General features: G+C 39.0%; 1 protein-coding gene across 1 annotated transcript in view; it reads left to right on the forward strand.

Annotated features, from left to right (window-relative positions):
• Positions 1-14,872, forward strand: part of LOC122813767 — a 311,471-nt gene that overhangs the window by 164,857 nt on the left and 131,742 nt on the right. Inside the window, exon 10 of the mRNA XM_044086258.1 lies at positions 12,744-12,856. Within this exon, the coding sequence (XP_043942193.1) occupies positions 12,744-12,856 (113 nt within the window). The remainder of the gene's footprint in view (positions 1-12,743; positions 12,857-14,872) is intronic.

A 14,872-nucleotide genomic window follows, 5' to 3' on the forward strand; every position in this document is an offset into this window, starting at 1 on the left:
CAGATAATCATTGTAGAAGTAAAGCAGTATGCATACATTAGTGTTTATGGTAAATGGGGCGAAATAGCCAGGTAATGGGATTTTGGAATGGGGACTTGGGTGCCGTATTTTGGTTGTCTGTTCAGTTTGCGTTTAAAAGTTGGTATCCCACAATTCCATTGGAGTGGGCAGGGTTATGTAATTGTATGCAAATTTTATGTTAATCAGCATACAGATTTGTACCTGTTTTTTGGGCCTTGTCCAGATTTTTGATGTTTCCAGGTTGAGAGGTATGCTGACAAGTACTGTACTTCCATGTTACATGCATCAGTACTATTTTTTGTCACTTCCTAATTAAACAAGTTGTCATCTATATTTTGCAGATGGAACACCTTCCAGTTTAATTTTAACACTATGTAGTAGTGTAAGCACCACATAAGTAAGTGGCAAGCTCCTCAAGAGGTAGGGTTTTAATAACCAATTATTTGCATAAAATACAATTATCGGTAAATATCTGCCATGACATCATTTTATGGTTGTAGTTAGAGAGAAAAACTGGGAGAAAAAAAGCAAAGTATACACTATAATCTTCATTTTTTTGCAAAATCACTTGTAGCTTAATCATGAAGAGTAAAGTGGGAAACATATTAATTGTAAAAGATCCTTCCCAACATGACTAATGCACTTTAGAAAAGACTTGGTGGGTATTTTTTTGCCGGGTGGCTATTTTTGCCTCATTTCTGTCTTTGCTTCTTTTGATCAGGCTCTGGAGTTGCTTGTTTAGTTTAGCAAGAGCATTTTTGGCTTCCTGGAAGTTGCTTTTATTTTTCTATGGAATATTTTTTCTGTTATAAAGCAGATTTAAATTAGACCTCCACCTTAAAGGTTTTGTTTTGGATCTGGTATTGCACTTTTTTTTGTTCCTTAGAGGGATGGATTCATCTTTGCAGTTATGTACATGCTCATGTAATTTAGTAATGAGGGATTCTGCATAAACTGGGGATTATTGAGGGGGAAGGGGCTTTTGAATTTAGCCAGGTCATCACTCTGTTCTAGTAGATTAGTCATCACACAGCCTCTGAACACCATGTTACTGGAAGATACTTCAGGCTTTCACATGAATGTGACTGACTTGTGGTCAGATCTGACCAGGGCGTAGGTTATAGTTGGTCAGAAAGAGAGCTGTCCTGTATTCGGAAGGACCCAAGAGCAGGATTGTATTACCTCCTGGTTTGAGGTACAGATTAACCAGTCAAAAGAGTTTGCATCGATGAAGTTGAGAAATTTTTGGGAATACATAATTGAGAATGTGCAACTGTCCCAGTTTATGGAGGGACAGTTGAATTCTCCTGGGAGAATGATGTTTGACTTAATACATAGGGACTCAATACTGGTTAGGTAGGATGTATGAGCCGAGGGGGACATAGAAGGCTGGTGTAGAACAGAGCTTGTGTACGCAACTTTAAAAAGCATATCCAGATGTAAGCACGTGCATATAGATAGCGAGCATGTGCAGGCAGCAGTGCTACTTTGAGAGAACAGCTAGAGTGTTAGCATGTATGAGTGTGGTAGTCAGTTTATTTAAGTTTAAGTTACAAAGCCTCATTCCTGATGTCTTTGTGTGTAATAAAGCTGCTTGAACTGAACCAACAACAGTTTGTTATCCCGACCAAGTGAGTGACGTTGCCAGAATCGGGATTGAGAGTGCAACTTCTTCAAACCATGAGGTGCAAAGGTGAAGGTGTATTGAGCAGATTGGGTAATAACAGTGCTCAGATGATCAAAAAAGGCCAGAAACAAACTAGAGGAAACCAAAACTTGCACAAAAGATTTATTATGAAAAGAAAATTAAACTGAGCATTCGTAAGGCACAAAATGCAATATTAATCATACAAGTAGCACAAAATGTATCATTAATCAAACAAAAGGCAGAAAACCCATTAATTAAACAAAATTTTGAAACTATGATACTCTATAAAACTATGGGGCTCAATTATCTTTGGTTTGCATAACGAGCATGTTTAAATAAAACGGGTGAGCATAGTGAGTACAATACAAGGGCAAATTAAGCTTAAAGAGCAAGGCAACTGCATATTTTTAGTAAAAGACAGTGTTTTGGGAACAAACTGCTATTTTGCATTAGCCAAAGCCATTCACAGCAAAATTAGAGTTGTTCAAAGTATCTCAGTGTGTGCAAAGTGTTTGCAGAGTTTGCATTTTATTATGATGCAACTATTTCAAAGAGTTTTCTTTTTGTAAAGGATAGTTATATTGCAAAGTGCAGTCAAAGCAAGCCATTTTGAATTTTTTGTGCTGTGTGCATTTATTCACAGAGTGCCGCCATTTCAAAGTATTTCTTACACTGTACAGAGTTATTTTGCAAAGTACAGCCATTTTGAAAGGTTCTTGTGCTGTGTACAGTTTATTCACAAAGTACAGTCATTTTAAAGTATTCTGGTGCTACGGAGACTTATTTGAGAGCCGATGCACAAAAATGTTGCCTGGTTATAGTTAGAACGACACCAGAGAGCATTTGATAACCTCAAACAGCAAATTGCCAACCCGCCTACATTGAGAGATACTATGATGTCTACAAACCAGTAGTTCTTTCCTGTGATGCTTCAAAGTTCGGTATTAGTGCAGTTATTCTTCAAGAGGGCAAACCTGTCACCTATGCATCTAGACCTCTTACGCAAAATGATGATGCAGTATGCTCAAATTGAGAAGGGACTTTTGGCAATTGTGTTCGCATGTTCGAAGTTCCATGATTATATTTATGGCTGAGCTATCCAAATAGAAACTGATCATCAACCTGTAGTCACCATTTTAAAGAAAACTACGCATACCACTCCAGCAAGACTGCAAAGAATGATGGTTAGATTACAAAAGTACAATTTCAAAATGGTCTGTACAAAAAGCAAACTTCTTTATCTGACTGATGCCTTATCCAGATCGCCCAGAAATAACACCGAACAGCTTGATGCAGAATTTTGACTTTGATGTCATGGAAGTGTGTAATTTTTATACCACAAGACTTGATGAGCTAACAGATCATACAAAGACTGATGCAGTTTTGCAAGAGCTGTACCACTTCTTTAATATTGGATGGCCGTTAAAGCAATCTTGTGTACCACCAGAAGTGCAACCTTATTTTCCTTACAGAGATGAGATGCTGATGGAAGATGGTATCATTTTCAAAGGTCACAAAGTTATTGTTCCTACTTCCTTACAACATGAATACATCCAGAGTTTACATTGTGGCCTCCCAGGTTCCGAATCTACAAAAAGAAGGGCGAGAGGACTAGTATTTTGGCCTTCTCTATCAAAGGACATTGATAAAGTGCTTTCTTCTTGTTCATTATGCAACAGTACTAAACTGCATTTTTATAAAGAGCCACTTCATCTAAGCTGGATTCCTGCACTACCTTGGTCAACAGTAGCCACTGACCTATTTAAGTGAAACAGTCAGCATTACTTAGTGTTGGTAGACTCCTATTCGAACTGGTTTGAAATCGATTTGCTACCTAATTTAACATCCAGTGCTGTTATTACTAAGATGAAATGTCATTTCTCAGTCCATGATAGTCCACACACAGTTATTTCTGACAGTGGTACCCAGTGTACCAGTCAATTGTTTCACAGGTTTGAAAAAGAGTGGGACTTTATCCATGTTACTAGTAATCCAGAATACCCACATTCAAATGGCCTTGCTGAATGTGCAGTACAGAGTGCAAAGCAATTACTAGAGAGGTCAAAGTATGACAATACACCAATATCTTTTTGAATTTGCTTAATCTCAGAAGTATAGCCCGTGACGGTGTACTTGGCTCGCCTGCTCAGACACTTCTAGCTAGGCAAACCAGAACAACTTTGCCTATCAGTGCTAGTTCGTTGGTGCCTAATGCTGAAAACAACAAAGCAATCAAAGCCCAACTTTTTAAGAAGCATTCCTTTTAGAAGTCCAGCTGTGATAAAATGAGCAGATTTCTTCATCCATTGAAAGACAGACGGTGAGGATGCAAATGGCGATAACTTTGATCGAATTGGTTAAGTGAGAGGTATATGTGCCAACCTGAGATCCTGCTTAGTGGAATCTGAGGTTATAAAATACAGGAGAAACTGCAGGCATCTTTTTCCTCTGTCAGCAATATCATCACAGCATTGTACCTGTAATGCAGACTCTAGATCTCATAGCGACCCTGACAGTGTTTTTATATCGAATAACATGTTTCAGTATCCATTCCTGTTTCTGATGATGTCCCAGATGTCTCCAAAGTTGAACATTCATTCCTTGACAGTCCCCATTGCTAGATCCAGTTTTGACTTTCGTGTTACACAATCGGGTCGTATTTCTAGACCTAGTTTAAAATACACAGCAACCTGGACATGAATGTTTTGTGTTTGTAATTTTGTACGATTGCATGTCAAGAATTAGTTCTGTATGCATGTCCGAAGATCATTTCTGTGTAATTGCATATCATTGAATACGGTCATTTAGTATATTATCTTTCTCTCAAAGAGGGAGGCTGTAGAACAGTGTGTGTGTGTAACTTTAAGAAGCATTTCCAGATGTGAGCACGTGCAGGCAGCAGCACCATTTTGAGAACAGCTGGAGTGTTAGCATGCGTGAGTGTAGTAGTCAGTCTGTTATAAATTTAAGTTACAAAGCCTCATTCCTGATGTGTTTTGTGTGTAATAAAGCTTCTTGAACTGAACCCACAACAGTTCTGTTTTACCTGACCAGACGAGCGACAGTTTGGTTCTGTAGTTATGATATGATAAGGGGGTTGGTTTATAGTTAGTTGGATGTGGATGCGTTCTAGGTCATTATCTCGTCTGCGTCTGAAGGGTAGATGATTTTTTTTTCCTTTATTGCCTTTGTCTAATGCGTTGGCCCTATACGAATGACAAGTATTGAAGCCCTTTGTTGATTGAGTGCTTTCGCTGGTCTTGAACTAGGTCTGTGTGACAATACATATCAACTTGCCTGGGAAATAGTGCTTATAGGTGGGTGTGAAGTTAGTTTAGGCTCCTGTATTTAGCAGCAGTATCTATAATGTTATCTGGAGTCTGTTTAGTTATGTTGGAAACTTTTGAAGGCTGACTGTGCAGCCATTAGCATATTATGTAACTGAGTCACTGTCAAGTTTTCAGTTTGTTTAAAGAGTAGATGGTTGTCTGTTAAAACAAGGCAGTTGCTACAGTCTCCGGATGCTGGTTTTAACTAGGCTGGCTACAGAATTAACTGGAAAGTACAAATCCATGATTCCATTTGTTTACTAATGTAGGTTGAATGGAGCTAGTTAGGAATTGATTTACTGCGCTGCTGTCTGTCTACACACACACACACACACAGCAACACAACTCTTCTTGCAGACCAGGAGATATTAATGCAACTACTGACTTAAGTACATTGTGAATCTGTGGGTTCAGTAATATAGTGAATATTAAGGTTCTAAGTACCTGTGTGTGTACAGCGCACTGTTGCTATAGCTAAGCGATGAGCACTGCCCCATAAATGCTGGTAAATTGTAATAACAATGGAAAGAGTAAAAAAAAAAAAAAAAAAAAATGAACACACTAGCCATTAAAATAGCACACTTCACGATTCTACAGCGGTCGGAGGCCCGAAATGCCTAGGCTCTTTCTCTACTCTGAGTACAAACCAAGGCACTTTCTTAGTCAGATTACAATAAATACCAATAAGTGCAGTGCAATACCAGAATTACTTATCATAGGTGCTTCAAGGCTGGTAGTTTGTCAAATCCGGTGTGAGATTTTCAGTCAGTATTGTGGTTGCTTTGTGCATCTTTGAGTGAATGAGCAAAAGGCTGCACAAATGCAGGCAACGTGTAATACAGAAATCTAAAAAAAAAAAAAAAATATTAAAACTTGCTCACTGGCCAGTAGCAAAATAGCACACTTCAAGGTTCAACAGCGATCCTTGCTGGTGGTAGTTACTTCACTATAGGCTGGGATTAATGAAATTTCATGTTTCACCTTAGTAATGAACTGTCCTGATAATGTCATATATGGATAAAACTGGTTGATATTTCTGTGGTAATATTCCTAAGGTACATTTCTGTTATTTCTGTCTGCAGACTACATTATCAGCTGGATAATACTTTTCTCTGTTGCATGATACTGCATGCTGTTTTCAAACCCCAGTTGTTCCCTGATTACCCCCCCCCAAAAAAAAAGTGTTGTCTGTTGGTACTGAAAGGTCTTTGTTGTGCCATTATTCTACACCATTTATTAATTTTTGCTTACTGTGCTTACATTATTCTTCCCCTCCTAGTTATGCCTCCAGAAATGGTCACCTTTGATCTTTGCTAATAGCATTTATCAAATTATTGGAGCAGATGCTTACAGCCAGAATGCGGCAGTTGTATTAATAGTCACTTGCTGTTCTAAATGTTTGTACTGTTAGATTAGTATCTTCCATATAGATCTAAAGACTTTGTCCTGTGATCATTTTTTCTAAGATTTTCATCATACCGATAGTGCTAAGGCTACTGCAGCAGTTATGGGTTTTTTCCTGTATAGGAGATGAGAACCAACCAGCTTCCAAAGCTTCAGGGCACCTTCCTTATGCCCAAATCTTCAGTCAAGTTTGAGCTGGGCTTACTAAAAGGACAGGTTTGAACACCAGTCCTTTCAGAGCTTTCCTGCTGCCAAAGAATACATCCTCTGAGGCTTTCAAGGATCGATAGATTGTTCTGTTCCTTTTCTGAGTAGATAAGTTCCCTTTGGGGCATTTAAAAACACTTCTCTTATTGAACAGATACTGTAAAGCTAGGAGTTTTTGGTTTAATGGACTGTCACAAGACTGTACTGTACTTCAAAATGAGAGTTGTCTTTTTTCATGTCAGTTTAAAAGCTGTTTAAAGTAATTGAAAAACATTTTTCTGTGGAGAAGTTGTGTTCATTTTACTTTTGGGATTGGCAAAGTGCTTTTTGCTGTGTGAAAAAGTGATTTATAAATACTTGCTTTTTACCAGCTCTTGCTGCTTGATTTCCTTGGGAAAGCTGTACCATTTTCAGCTTGACCATGAAACACACTTTTGGTCCTTCCTGCAGCCACAAAAATAAATTGAGCAAACATCCTTTGCCAACACAGCAGGCTAGCAATTTTCATCAGCCACAAGTGGGTAACTGCTGTGACCATTAATCGTACCTCAGACCACTTGCCATTTATCCTGGATTCCTCTGGTGTGGCACCTACAGTCACTATGGATCAGGGGTTAGCCACTTCCTCTGTGGCTGTAGTCCCCCTCAGTGGACAAGGGAAGAGCCACTCTTGTCAGTCCTAGTAGAGATAACAGGAGGACTTCCCTGTTTTATCTGAATGGTGTGCCTATCCATGGGGAGGTTGCTGCTGCCATTAATAACGCAGTTGGCCCATTTTTCCTGTCCAGGCAAAATGGAAAATTAAATGTGTAAATACTCCTCAAATTTCCACAGACACGAGCAGTTTACTTAGTCTGGCTCAGGGTTTAATTCAAGATATTGAAACTTCTTATAAAGGCGGTTTCTAGTAAAAGAAAGAGGGATTCCTCTTTCCTGGAAGAGATTCAGGATTCTGAATATGAACAGGAAGTTGAAGGATCGAAAATCTGAGGAGAAAACCCTTTATCTGTTTCAGAATCAGAGGAGAGCTCAATTTCTGAATCTCCTGTGGGGGTTTCGCTTTTTCTGAGACTATTTTCAGAATGTGTTAGTGTGTTCAGTGGGAGAACATAGTATTTTCAGACAGACTAAGAAACCTTTAGGAGCTGTTATAGAGGAAATTTCCAGAATCTTCACCTCTTTCTCTAGTTCTGCCAGCTTTGGAAGATGTCTGTATTACTGCCTGAAGTTTTCCTGATAGTCAGCCAGCTGCCCCTAAAAAGGCAATAGGATAAAGTTCTTCAGTCTTTTAAGTTTTTACACACTTTTCCCATATGTGTGACCCAGCAGATATAGCTTTGGTTAAATCTACTGCTGTAAATATTTAGTAAATTCCAATCCTACTATTGATAAGTAGAAGGGGATGTATGCTTCTCCAACTTTGGTTTTCAGGATTTTGAATTGTCAGGCTCATATGTTAGTTTGTTCTAACTTATTGTGAAGGTATAGGGTTGCTTTGTCTGCAGTTTCTTGGGGAAAATCTGCTTTAAATAATTAATTTACTTCTTTTGTACAAGTCATACGCATTTACAGTGTGTATATGACTCTGATGCCTCTTTCAGAGTTGTGGCCTCTGTTACTGTTTTGAGGAGGTTTGCCTGGTTGCCTTCTCAGAATCTCCAAGATTATAAAAATTAAACTTTGGATACAGATTTTTGGCCACTCTGCTTCACAGGTCATTAAAAAGTGTGATGAAATAGTGTGTTGATGCAAGGAATCATCAAGATTTTTCAGCTCTCTTCCAAATCTTCCTCATCCAATTTTGGTAAAGAAAAAATAGTGTCAATACAATGCAGGTAAACAGAGATTTAAGAAGAAATTGCAGAGAGTACCAAAAAGAATTCTGGAACCTCAGAAATCCAAGGACAGTCCAAGTCAGAATGACTGTTTATGGGACTTTGTCCCCCACCCTCCCGTTTCCCTTCCAGAAAGTATGAATTTCTACTTTTCTCTTTGGTAACAGATAGTGTCAGACAAATGGGTAATGAAGATCCTTCATCAAGGCTATAGATGACAGTGGGAGGAAATTCCTGCATTTCGGGAGGTAATACCTCATCCAACAGACTAGACCAAAGACTCTTATTTCTACCTGTCCTTCATCGCTTGCTCTTCCAGGGTGTGATAGAACCAGTTCCCTTCCCAGGGGGGGGGGGAAGGTTTTTATTCAAGGATGGCTTGGTGCCAAATAAAGAAAATGCCTGTGGACCAGATCTGGATCTTTCTTTCCTAAGCCTGTTTGTGATAGTTCACAAATTCAACATTATGGCACTTTGCAACTTATTACCTCTTCATTCAAGTTTCCTGGTAACAGTAAATGTAGAAGATGCATATCATATCCTTATTCATCCAGATTTTGGGTGTTTCTTAAGGTTATGTGTGTCTGGATCACATTATCAGTTCTTTTCTGTAAGCATTGGCCTTAGCCAGTGCTCTTGAGTGTTCGCAAAATGTCTAGTTGTAGCTCATTGCAGACTACAGAGCATCCACATTTTTTCTATATTTGGATAATGTGCTTATATTTGCATTCTTTTCAAACTGTCAGGAATGTCTCACTTGGGTGAGCAATCTCTTAGACAAGTTTGTATTCCAAGAGAACCTTCAAAAGTCTTATTTTGACTCCTCACAGAATTATGTTTCTTGGTGACAGCTTGACACCTCAGTTCAAAGAGCTTTTCCACAGGAATTAAAGTAGATCTTTATCTAAATCTATTTCTAAAGTTTTCCACTTAGACTTTAGTCACTGCAAGGGAATACCTCTGGATTTTGGGTCTCCTGGTATCTGTTTTTCTTAGGGTATCCCGCAAGACTCCACATAAGAAAGATACTGTGGTATCTGAAGCTTCTCTGGTCCTGTCACCAGCATCCTTTGTCTTATCAAATCCTAGAGATGAAGTTTGTCAGAAGTGAAATCTTGTAGTGGAGACAACAAATCCTCTTAAATCTAGAGCTCCCTTTTTCCCCTCCTCATTCCAAAGCAGTCACCACAGACACCTTGTACTTTTTGTTTAGGGAGCAGTTTCAGGAGGAATTAAAGTGCAAGGTGTATTGGACATCAAGGACAGATGCAAGCACATAAATATGAGAGAGATGCTTGCTCTTATTCAGGCACTGAACTTTATGCTTGGTCCATGGGTCCTCTTCAAGTTGTTACAGAAAATACCACAGTCATGTGGTTACGCCAACAAGCAAAGGGAATCCAGGTTCTGCCCCCCCCCCTCCTTTGCAGACTAGCCGTGTTATCTTGGGATATAAATTCAAAGCACACACTCACTCTGAAGACATCCTATGTTTTTTCATGTTAAAGGCAGACCCTCATAAATGGAAACTACATGTTTTCTTCTAAAATTTGATCCAGCCAAAGGAGTTCCTCAAGTAGACCTATTTGCCTTCTGTAAACAATCGGCCTACAAAATTCTGTGCCAGCACTCTATGCAGGACAACCTGGGAGACATTTTTTTCTTTTCCTTGAACTGGAATTTTCCTGTATGCTTTTCCATCATTTCCTCTGACAATGCAGGGTACTTATGAAAATTCAGACGGAGTTCCCCAAGATCATTGTGGTGACTTCCTTCTGGCCTAGGCAACTGTGGTCCTCCCTTTTGGAAATGGCCAGGGGCAATTATCGCAAGCTTCCTCACAGACTGTATCTATTCACATAAGAACAGGAGTGTTTAATACACTCGGACCCCAATCAACTTCATTTGACTGCCTGGATGATAGGGTCTTAATTCCCTTTAAGCACCTGTTTACTGAGTTACTGAGGGGGACAAGAAAGCCTGCTACTAGAAAAATGTAAATTAGTAAATGGAAAACATATTTTCTTTTTGGTGCCAACAACATGGCCACTTCAGGGCTAGTTGTTGCTTGGTTTTACATTTGTGACAGTTACTGTCCTATGGCCTTCTTTACACCTCCATCAGAGTTCATTTATCTGCTATTTCAGCATGTCTGCGGATGGATCCTCCTATTTTAGTGCAATCTTCTGAAACTCACTTTCCAAAAGAAGCCTCCAAGAAAACCTGTGGCCCCTCCTTGGGATCTTAATTTTGTGTTTGAGAAGCTAACACTTGCTCCATTTGAACCAACTAACTTGGCTTACTTGAGTTACTTGACATGGGAAATAGTTTTACTGCTTGCTCTGACCTTTGCAAGAAGGGTTTCAGGTTTCTGAGTTGCGAGCTGTTATGGTGAGTCAACCCTATCTCATTTTCCACAAAGACAGGGTTTCTTTGAGAAATAATTCTTATTTTTGAGCCTAAAGTAGTATCCGAGTTACTTTAAGCCAAACTATTCATCTGTCCATTTTCTTTCTTGAATCTAAAAATGATGGAGGTATGATACTTCATACCTTGGATGTACACAGGTGACTTGGCTACTACTTTAACAGAACTAAATTTTTCAGATCTTTGGATCAAGTGTTAATTTTTTGTGAAGCCGAGAGGGAACAACCTGTGTCAAAACACTGTTTTTCCATATGGTTGTGTAAGGCTTTTGCATTTTTATACTCTCCACAACAAAACTATTCGAGACAGGGTCAAGGCTGCTAGGGCCTTGGCTTCATCAAGGGTGTGATTCTAGAAGTATCCTATAATTTGCAACTTGGTACTCTGTACATACTTTTACAAAGCACTGTGTGCTTGATTCCTTCTCTAGGTCTAGACCAGGCTTTGCTAAGACCATTCTCCAGAGACTCCTGGACTCTTCTCTATTCACCTCCCAAATGTAGCATGCTAAGGTAATCTACCCATATAGTTAAGGCTACTGCAGCAGTGATCAGTATGATGAACATAGTGCAGTTGTACAAGTAAACTTAACATAACAATAGATGTTTGAATTATGGCTTCTGCAGTAGCCATTCCTTCCCTCCATCCCCCTTGTTTTTTGGTGCGTTTGTTAGGGTGTAGACATTTACTTTTTGTTATTCCTAGCAGTGTCCATTCAGGGCTTATCAGCTCGAACTGACTTGGGTGTGTGAAAAGATGCTCAGAAGCTTTTGAATCCAGACAACTGTTATATCTTGGCAGGATATTACCCATGTAAGTAAGGCTACTGCAGCAGTGAGCATCCATTGTTATGGCAAGTTTACTTACGCAAGTGTGTTTCCATCTCTTTCACACTTTATTTTTCTAGCTGCTTTATTATCCCTTTGGTTGTGGGTAAATGTGTACAGTGTCATCAACCATCTGCTGACATGTGTTTTGGTCTTGTAAGTCTGTATACCAGTATGTAATTAATTAAATGATAAGGTGAAAGGAACTAAGTTCATTAATTAAGATCTTTGTTTTGCTCTGCTAGCAAAGTCTACAGTTTCAAATTTGAAAGAAAATTTGGTTTGTGATGCAGTTACCTAGAAGAATATGCAAATATTTATGGATCATATTAATACAATTAGGATGTTTGTTTCTAGTACAGCTAATTGCTCTGTTTACATTTATTTCAGATTATATACTTGTTTCTTGTCTTGTATAATTTTTGTATTTGTATACTTTGATTGTGTAATGTTATGTTTTTGGACAGTTTGTAAGTAAAACATTGAATAAAAACAATTATAAAGTTAGTAGCAAGTTGTCTTGAAAAGTGCTTTTTTTCCCTATTCACACTTGAAGTTGTAAGTTGAGACAACATCCACTGTGTCCTACTGCAAAAGAATATAGAAGCTAAAGGTGACTGCATGATTTGCAGCATTTAAAACATTGCCATTTTGTCTCGTCTGTGCTGTAATGTTTACACGTTAGCATCTTTGAGTTGTCAAGGTGCCAAAATACTAAAAATCTGTATTTGAGTGTTAAGAGCGATCTGCATACTTTAATCTAATAACTTTAATTTAGGGCTGCTGTCAGTATTTATTTTTTATTCCAGCAGGTAAACTTAGATTCCTTTTTGAAGCATTTTTAGCAAAAAAAAAAAAAAAAAAAATGTTTTCTTTTTGTTTCATATGCTACAAAGTAGTAACAGCATGTTATTGAGAACCTGGTGCAAAAAATGTCATTTTTACATGTCTGAGTGTCTTTTTGACAGCCATTGAATATTGTTAGACCATTTAAACAGTCAATACTGTTTTAGCGTACAGCCTTACCTTTTAATTTCTGTTTCAGGCTCCTATGCACACGTTTTGGGCATTTATTCCTGATGATCAGGAAATGTACATCTTCCTGGGCCTAGCTGTTCTTTCTTTTCTTTTCCTTCTCCTTGCCCGATTCTCTTTCAGGTAAGTTTTTCTGAATCCGTATTGCATATTTCTGATTGTCATTTTCCATTTTCAAGCAGTGAGTATTAGTTAGACATTATAGTCTGTTAAGCAAATTGTTTAACTTCTACTCTGAATCATATTCCACAGTAGTACTATTTATTAGAATTCTTTCTCCTCCCAATGAAAACGTTCTCAAAATCAGCTTTTTAGAGTACAGTGTGTGTGTGTATAATACACACACACACACACACACACACACACACACACACACACACACACACATTGAATATAAAAAGTTTACATACCCCTGTTAAAATGCCAGGTTTTTGCTATATAAAAAAATGAGACCGCAATAAATAATTTCAAAACTTTTCCCACCTTTAATGTGACCTATGACCCGTACAATTCAATTGAAAAACAAATCTGTTGGGGAAAAAATATAAAATAAAAAAATCCTTAAACTGATACTTTGTTGAAGCACCTTTTAATTTAATTACAGCATTCAGTCTTCTTGGGTAGGAGTCTATCAGCATGGCACATCTTGACTTGGCAATATTTGCCCACTCTCCTTGCAAAAGTGTTCCAAGTCTGTCAGATTGGGAGGGCATCTCTTGTGCACAGCCCTCTTCAGGTCACCCCACAGATTTTCTATTGGATTTAGGTCTGGTTCTGGTTGGGCCATTCCAAAACTTTAATTTTCTTCTGGTAAAGCCATTCTTTTGTTGATTTGGATGTATGCTTGGAGTTATTGTCATGTTGAAAGGTAAAATTCCTTCATCTTTAGCTTTCTAGCAGATGCCTGAAGGTTTGGGCCAAAACTGACTGGATTTGGGAATGGTTTAGAATTCCCTCCACCTTGACTAAAGCCACAGTTCCAGCTGAAGAAAAGCAATTAGACCGCAGACTAACACTAATCCTGTACATTGTTACTGTTTACCTCTCTCCCATTACACTTAAAGTAGGATTAGTAATCCTCCCCTTTTTCCCAATTTTAAGTCTAGTTTTTCTCAGGGAACTACCATTTGAGTATGTACTTACATCAGTCTTTCTTGCCGAGGAGCCCTAAGCAGAAGCAGTTCGCATGAGTGCCGGTCAGCCACTACCTGAGCTTTTATTTCAGAGTTGAAGTTGAAGTCTTCTAAAGCTAAGTAACCCCATTGGGGATCCTTTTTTCTTGCTCTAACCGATGTCAGAAAAAGTTAACAGTTGTCTCGCCTGTGGAAAGCAAATACCACACCAAGACTTCCATTCTTACTGCTTCACCTGTTTGCACCCAGACCATGACTTCCCTTGCTGTCGCTTTTGTGCTTTGTTCAACATCAGAACTATATGTCGTCAGGCCCTTATTGTAGCTAAATATTTTTGCCCTCAGTCCTCGTATTCCGATATGGCTTCAGTAAGCCATCCGACTACCTGTCTTCTGAAAAAAACTTAAGGATAAAGACAGACCGTACAGGTCCAAAACTGACTACTCTTCCATTAAGCTAGTCATCAGTTCTCCAGTCCTCAGTGAGGAGCTTTCGCAGCCCCTGATGCCCACTTCTGTGGATTCGCAGGCCGCTTCTGAGACCTGTTCGGAGTCCAGTATGCCGCAAGACTCTTCTTTCACTACCTTGGATGGGTCCGGAGCCACTGAGCAGGCACCAGCTTCTGAGGAAGTTCTTCGGACTACCAGTACTCGACACAAACCAAAGACTTCTTTCGCATCTTCAGTTCTTTCTAAAACTACCGAGTTTCTAAGGCCCGGGGTACGAACTACGCCTAAAAAAAACGATGACCCAAGCTCAGGCACCTGCTTCCATGCCTCAATCTCAAATGCTTAAAATGGCGGAAGACCTTATTATGCTTATTAGAGGAAGCCAGGCTACCCCTTCCAAAAGAAAGAGACTTGTCCCCTGTAGTTTTATCTGAACAGGAGTCCGATCATTCTGATGTTTCTGAGTTTGAAGACATGCAACCCCTCTCTGCTTATGAGGATTCTGATGCAGAGGAATCCATTCCTTCTGCCTCTCCTCCCGAGGATTTTTCATTTGG

Source organism: Protopterus annectens, chromosome 10.part0, assembly GCF_019279795.1.
Source record: "Protopterus annectens isolate FY-2018-M chromosome 10.part0, PAN1.0, whole genome shotgun sequence".
NCBI lineage: Eukaryota > Metazoa > Chordata > Ceratodontiformes > Protopteridae > Protopterus > Protopterus annectens.